Source organism: Chaetura pelagica, unplaced genomic scaffold (assembly GCF_000747805.2).
Source record: "Chaetura pelagica isolate M959 unplaced genomic scaffold, ChaPel_1.0 scaffold1270, whole genome shotgun sequence".
In the NCBI taxonomy this organism is placed as follows: domain Eukaryota; kingdom Metazoa; phylum Chordata; class Aves; order Apodiformes; family Apodidae; genus Chaetura; species Chaetura pelagica.
Window position 1 is genome coordinate 31,777 of NW_009951910.1, and position 7,490 is coordinate 39,266.

At 58.2% G+C, this 7,490-nt stretch overlaps 1 protein-coding gene across 1 annotated transcript in view; it reads right to left on the reverse strand.

Annotated features, from left to right (window-relative positions):
- WIZ (widely interspaced zinc finger motifs) overlaps positions 1-7,490 on the reverse strand; it is a 55,486-nt gene that overhangs the window by 3,995 nt on the left and 44,001 nt on the right. The window contains exons 7-8 of the mRNA XM_009994039.1: positions 4,689-5,183; positions 710-1,246 (exon numbers count right to left, since the gene is read on the reverse strand). Of these exons, the coding sequence (XP_009992341.1) occupies positions 710-1,246; positions 4,689-5,183 (1,032 nt within the window). The remainder of the gene's footprint in view (positions 1-709; positions 1,247-4,688; positions 5,184-7,490) is intronic.

Below are 7,490 nucleotides of genomic sequence, written 5' to 3' on the forward strand. Positions count from 1 at the left end.
CCTCCTCTCCAGCTCCACAGCCCCAGCTCCCTCAGCCTTTCCTCATGGGCCAGATGCTCCAGTCCCCTCAGCCCCTTGGTGGCCTTTGCTGTCCCCTCTCCAGCAGCTCCTTGTCCTTCTGGGGAGCCCAGCCCTGGACCCACTTCTCCAGATGGGCCCTCACCAGAGGGGCAGGAGAACCTCCCTGCCCTCCTGCCCACACTCTCCTTGGTGCCCCCCAGGAGCCCATGGGCCCTCTCGGCCACCAGGGCCCGTTGCTGCCTCATGGTCACCCTGTTGTCCCCCAGGACCCCCAGGTCCTTGTCCCCAGAGCTGCTCTCCAGCAGGTCCCCCCACCCTGTGCTGCTCCCTGGGGTTGTTCCTCCTTGGGTGCAGCTCCTGTACTTGCCCTGGTTGAACCTCATGAGGTTCCTCTTCAGTCTGTCCAGGTCCCCCTGGGTGGCAGCCCAGCCCTCGGGGGTGGTACCCTCCCCTTCCAGCTGGGAGTCACCAGCAAAGGTGCTGAGGGGTCACTGTCCTATCATCCAGATCATTAATATACTGACCAATCTGGGAGAAGGACCATGCTGCAGTTGGGTTCCCCCAACACCACGGTCTACTGGGATGACTGGGAAGAGCCCTCAGCCCCTCCCAGAGCCCCATGTCCCCAGGGAACATGGTCCTGCTTGGCCCTGTGGTCTGGAGTGGGGGAGGTGACAGCTGAACTTACAGAGGTTGAGGGGGGACATCTCCTCCCGCGGGGACCAGGCTCGGTCGGAGGGGTGAGGTTCTCCATGGAGTCCTCCCGACATCATCTCCCGTTTGATTTCCACCCTCAGTTGATCTTGTTTGAGTTTCTTCTGCAAGGAGGGAGGAGAAAGGCCTGGAAACATCTTCCGGGCGGTGGGAGGTGGGGACGAGGTAGGAGATTGCCCCATGGGGCTGCCAGGTTGCTGGACCTTCTTGGGAAGAGTTGGGATGTGAAGCTCTCCGGGACCGCGCGGCTCCAAGGATCCCATGGTGCCCAGGAGGGTCTTGGCCATGGCTTTTTGCCCAGGTCCAGGGGGGTGGGAGGTGCTGCTCCGGGGCTGGGTTCTGCGTTTGAGGATCTCCCGGAGGGTGTCGATGGGGGAACCGTTGACGTACCACTCGGTCACCCCCATCTGGCGCAGGTGGGAGCGCGCGTGGCTGGAAAGGCCCTTCCGGTTCTCGAAGTATTCCCCGCAGAACTCGCAGCGGATGTCGCGCACCGGCTCCGAGCCCGAGGCTGCGGGGACACGTCGGGGTGGGGGGAGAGGGAGCAGGCTGGCTCAACAGACATGGGGGCACAGCCCATCCCTGCCCACAACTGGGAATCATAGAGTCATGGGACGGGTTGGGTTGGAGGGACCTCAAAGATCATCCAGATCCAACACCACCATGGGCAGGGACACCTCCCAGCAGCCCAGGTTGCTCCAAGCCCCATCCAACCTGCCCTTGGACACTTCCAGGGATGGGGCAGCCACCTTGAAGATCATCTAGTGGATCATCTCAGTGGCTTTCAAGGTCCTTTCCAACTCAAACCATTCCATGATCCAAAGACCATCCAGTCCCACCCCCCCATGAGCAGGGACATCTCCCACCAGCCCAGGTTGCTCCAAGCCCCATCCAACCTGCCCTTGGACACTGCCAGGAATGGGGAAGCCACAGCTTCCCTGGCCCAGGCTCTCCCCACCCTCCCAGACAAGAATTTCCTCCTCGGGTCCAACCTCCAGCTCCCTCTGCCAGTTTCAAGCCATCCCCCCTGGTCCCATCACTCCTGCCCTTGACCCAAGTCCCTCCCCAGCTTTCCTGGAGCCCCTTCAGGCACTGGAAGAGCTCAAACACATCATGGAAACCCAGGAGAACACTGGGGGGTGTGGGGAACTCAATGGAAGAGCCACAGAGCAACGGGACAACCCGGACATTGTGTCTCTTCCGTCCTTGTGGCACTGGGAACTGGTGACTCCTGCTGGTGCCACGGTGCCTGAGCCCATGGAGGGGTTGGGATAAGACACCACGTGCCTCAACCAAGCACATCCCAGCTAATCCCAGTGCTGGATGCTTGGCCTTCCAAGGAGGCAACTCCCAACCCCTGGGAAATGCTGCTTCCCAGCAGAGTTGATGAAGAAGAGGAGGAAGATGAAGCAGGAAGGGGTTTTCCCACAAACCCGAGCCAGGAAATAGCCTGGAGGAGGGACACAACTTGACTGGTCCCTCCTGCCCTCCGGCTGTGGAGGGAAGGGAGGAGCCATCAGCACAACCTTGGGAAGGGGACATGGAGACAGATCCAGGTCTGGAACTGGGGCAGAACCACCACGGCACCTTGAACCCGTAGGGCAAGGGGGACTTGGGCAGCATCACTGGAGGATGTTCAAGTCCAGCTATTCCCAACGGTGGGAAAAGCTCACCTAGGAGACCTGGGTGGTAATTCCCACCATGAGTTGGGATTCTGGGCATGGCTGGGATCCCAGGAGGGACCAATGGAGACGGAGAAGCAGCCAAGCCCTGGCACCAGCTCCAGATTCTTGGTGGGCAAAGGAGAATCACAGAGTCATCCTGGTTAGAAAAGACCCTGATGATCATTAAGTCCAACTATAACCTAAATCCACCAACCACAACCTCATTTACCCCTTCAGTGGTGAAATCACCTCCCTCAGCACCACGTCTGTATTTCCTGTAAACACTTCCAGAGATGGTGACTCCACTGACTCCCTGGGCAGCTGTTCCAGTGTCCAGCCACTCTTTTGGTAACTAAGTTCTTCCTCATATCCAGACTAAATCTCCCCTGGAGCAACTTCAGCCCATTTCCTCTGGTCCTGTCATTATTCACCAGAGAAGAGCCCAACACCCACCTCCCTACAACCTCCTTTCAGGGAGTTGTGGAGAGCAATGAGGTCTCCCCTCAGCCTCCTGTTCTCCAAGCTAAACATCCCCAGTTCCCTCAGCTTCTCTTCATAGAGGACTTTTTCTTCAGACCCTTCCCCAGCTTGGTGGTTCTTCTCAGGACACACTCCAGCCCCTCAACATCCTTCTTGTAGTGAGGGACTCAGAACTAATCTCAGTGCTCAAGGTGTCACCTCACCAGTGTCGAGTACAAGGGGACAATCACCTCTCTCCTCCTGCTGGCCACACCATTTCAGATGCAGGCCAGGATGCTGGTGGCCTTCTTGGCCACCTGGGCACACTGCTGGCTCATGTTAAGTTTGCTGTCAACCAGGAAGGAAGGAAATGAGCTGATTCCTGGTTCCCTTGCTCAGGATCTGCCCATGGCTCAGCCAGGTCACCTGCTCCTCCAGCTTCCTTAGTGGGCAGCCCTAACGAGAGGGAATTCTGGTGCTGACCAGGAGGCAGGAGCAAAGAGGCTTTGGATGCTGAGTATCCCTGCTCCAGCAGAGCTACAGGCACATCCTCCAGCTCCAGAGTCTGTCCCACCATGGAGCAGTGTCTGGCTTTGCCATCCTGGAGCTTTCCAGCTTGGGAAAAGAGAAGGAAGCTGGGATGGAGCAGTTTTACAGCCCTAGGGTTCCGAGAACCTGGGAGGGTTGGGAAATCCCCGGGATGTCCACAGCATCCCTCTGCTTGGAAAAGATCTGGTACACCATCAAGTCCAGCCACTACCCTAACTCTGCCACGTCCACCACCAAACCCTGTCCCCTGGCACCACATCTGTCTTTTTGGATGTCTCCAGGGATGGTGGCTCAGCCACCTCCTGGGACAGCCTGGATCACCCAGTCCAACTCCTGCCCCAGAACAGGACAACCCCAAAGTTCACACCACGTCCCTGAGGGTGTTGTCCAAGTGTTTCTTGGATATTGTCAGGCTCAGCACCATTCCTGAACCTCTTCTAGTGCTCCACCACCCTCTGGGTGAAGAATCTCTTTGTAATGTCCAACCTGAACCTCCCCCTGCTCATCTTCCCACCATTCCCTCGGGCCCCATCGTTGGTCACCAGCAAGAAGAGGTCAGCACCTCCTCCTCCCCTAATGAGAAAGGTTGAGACATATCAGGGCTTAAAGCTGCCCCTGCAGCAAAAGAGAATCCAGCTCCTTTAGAGCAGGATATAATCCCAAAGGTGCTACAATTTCCACTGGGAAAGATAAAGCTGGTGCTGCCAGCAGTGGGATGGGCAAGTCTGGTAACGAGGATGAAGAACCAATGAGCTGGAGACACCAAGAGCCCCTTGGACTGCAGATGGGAACGTTCTGGGCAAGGCAGGGAGCTCTGGGAAAAGGTGGGAAGAGAAGCTGGGAAAACCAGCCTGCTCCCAAGGATAAGTCAGCAATAGAGCTTGGGGACAGGGCAGTGACAGGGTCCCAAGAGCTGTTGTGGTGCAGCTCCAGGGGCATCCAAGGCTGGAAAGAGCAGCCGAGAGTGAGTGGATGGTGTCCAAGAAGGAAGAGCTGGGATTGAGCTGTGGAGCAGGAGGGATGTCCAGTGAAACCATGGCCTGGAGAAGCCCAGAAAAGTGGGGTGAGATGGGCTGGGAGAGGCAGCACCTTTCCTGAAATCCCAACAGGAATCCTTCCCTGTCAGGGAAAACCAGCACCCATCTCCCTGGCACAGCTGTGACCAAACTCCAGATCCTCCCCAGAGCCCCGTGGCCTCCTAGCTGGGGAGAGGGAATCCAGACATCTCCTCCCCACCCTTTCTCAAATGGAAAACACCAGAAAAAACCCCAAGAAACTCACTTAAATTCAGGGGTCCTTCCTCATCCGTCTGCGGCCACTGCGCCTTCGGGGAGCTCTGCAGGGGGCTCAGCGAGAGCTTGGAGCTCTTCTCCTCAGGATTCTTGGGAGATGGAGACCCCGAGAGAGCAGGTGGCACCTTCTTTAGGATGGGAGATCCCGGTTGGGAAAGGTTTTTGGAGAAACCAGGAGGAGATTTGATGGCTTTGTTGACAGGAGCGTCCAGCGAGCGCTCGCCGGCCGCCTTGCCGAGCGCCAGGAGGGAGGGTCGGGGAGATGCGGTGTCTTTGGGGGTCTTTTTTCCCAGGGGGGGACACAAGGAGCTGCCCTCGGGCTTCCCCTTCTGCTTCATCAGTTCATAGAGGAGGTCGATGGGGGCTCCACTGCTCTCCGACTCGGCCACCCCCAACTGCCGGAGGTGGGAGCGGGCGTGGCTGGATAAACCTTTGCGGGTCTCGAAGCAGGCGCCACAAACCTCGCAGGTGGTGAGATTCTGGGCTGGAAATTGGGGGAGAGAGGGACAAATCAGGGAGGGGTTGTGGTAGGAGGCAAGAGGAGCAGCTTCCAGGTGTGGTTTGATACACTCGTGGGATGCTTTGGGTTGGAGGGACCTTAAAGACCATCCAGTCCCACCTCCATCATGGGCAGGGACACCTCCCACCAGCCCAGGTTGCTCCAAGCCCCATCCAACCTGCCCTTGGACACTGCCAGGGATGGGGCAGCCACAGCTTCCCTGGCCCAGGCTCTCCCCACCCTCCCAGACAAGAATTTCCTCCTTGGGTCCAACCTCCAGCTCCCTCTGCCAGTTTCAAGCCATCCCCCCTGGTCCCATCACTCCTGCCCTTGGCCCAAGTCCCTCCCCAGCTTTCCTGGAGCCCCTTCAGGCACTGGAAGCTGCTCCAAGGTCTCCCTGGAGCCTTCTCCTCTCCAGGCTCAATCCCCCAGCTCTCCCAGCCTGTCTCCAGAGCTGCTCCAGCCCTTGGATCATCTCTGTGGCCTCCTCTGGACTCTCCAACAGCTCCGTGTCCTTCCTGTGTTGGGGACCCCAGAGCTGTTCCCAGCCCTGCAGGGGGGTCTCACCAGAGCAGAGGGGACAATCCCCTCCCTGGCCCTGCTGCCCGCACTGCTGGTGACACAGCCCAGGACACGGGGGGTTTCTGGGCTCCAGCACATGGTGCCAGCCCATCTTTCTCCAACCCAAGGGATTTTTATCACCTTCCAACCCTTGGTAGTGAAGATGAGGATGCTCCACATGCCCCTGCACGGGACAGGGAGGAAGGAGCAGGACAGTGGGAGGGAAAGGGGGGGAGAGGCTGATTTTCCTGCTCTGGGATGATTTATGCAGAGTTTCTGGGTTGGGGAATCACAGGCAGGACCCAAAGCCCAACCAGCAAGGGAGAGGGATCACAAACCAATTAATTAAGGGAAAAATCTTCAATTAGGAGGGGAAGGACTAATTGAGGCGGCTGGAGGAGGACAAGGAGCACCCATCAGTCCCAGGAAGCTGATTCCAGGGAAGAAACCAGTGATACTAGAAGAAAGTTCAACCACCCTCTTAATTAGAGGCTTAATTAAGGAAAAGGGCGTGAAAATCCTCCTGGATTGAACTAAATTCCTGCCAGGATCCCTCCTCTCTGCTCCCAGCAAAAAAAACCTGGGAGTCTGGCTGTTGGAGATCACAGAATATCAGGGGCTGGAAGGGACTTGTGGAGATCATCAGAGCAGGAACACCCAGGGCAGGACACTCAGAGAGGGATCCAGGTGGGTCTTGGAAGCCTCCAGAGAAGGAGACTCCACAGCCTCTCTGGGCAGCCTGTCCCAGTCAAGAAGTTCTTCCTCATGTTGAGGTGGAACTTCCTGGGCTCCAGTTTGAATCCATTGCTCCTCGTCCTGTCACAGGGCACAAGGGACAAGAGCTTGTCCCTTCCTTCTTGATGCCCTCAGGTATTGATAGACACTAATTAGATCCCCCTCAGTCTTCCCCCCTCCAGACTAAACAGCCCCAGGTCCCTCAGCTTTTCCTCACGGTTCCAGTCCCTTCATCATCCCTGTAGCCTCCGTTGGACTCTCTCCAGTCAATCCCTGTCCCTCCTGAGCTGGGGAGCCCAGAACTGGACACAAATGCTGAGAAGTTGGGAGAAATACTCACTTTTGGGGTCCTGAGGCTCTGGTTTGCTCCCGGGTGGGGGCTCAGGAGACAATTTGGTCCCTATCCTGGGGGGGGTCGGATCCAGCTGCGTGGCCGGAGCGCTTTTTTTTGGGAGAGGGGGTGAAGTCACTTCCATGGCCACCAACTCCTCCTCCTCTGGAGCCAGGACTGCCAAGAGAAAGACACTGTGAGTCCCCAGGGTGGGGGAGGTGGCTGAGGGAGGAGGTGGCTTCATCCAGGGGTGGATGGGGTGTCAGAGGGGAACGCTCACCGTGGTGGCAGGTGACATGGAGCTGGGACCTGCCAGGGGGATTTGGGGGTGTTTGGGGACAGGGGGAGAGGGGCAGGATGGTGGCAGTTCCCTGTGGAGGTGGGAAGGGGTGTCCCCCACAGGGGGTGGTGGTAGCTCTGGGGACACACACAGAGGAAGGTGGCAGGTCACTGGGGTGGGAGGCACAGGGACATGAAGGTGGCATCTCTCTACAAGTGGGAGGGATGGAGGGTGGCAGGTCCCTGTGGGGAAAGGGATGGGGCAGGTGGCAGGTCCTTGGAAGGAAGGGGACAGGGAGGGTGGCAGGTCCTTGGAAGGAAGGGGACAGGGAGGGTGGCAGGTCCCTGCTGGGGAGGGGACAGGGAGGGGGGGGAGTCGAAGGGAG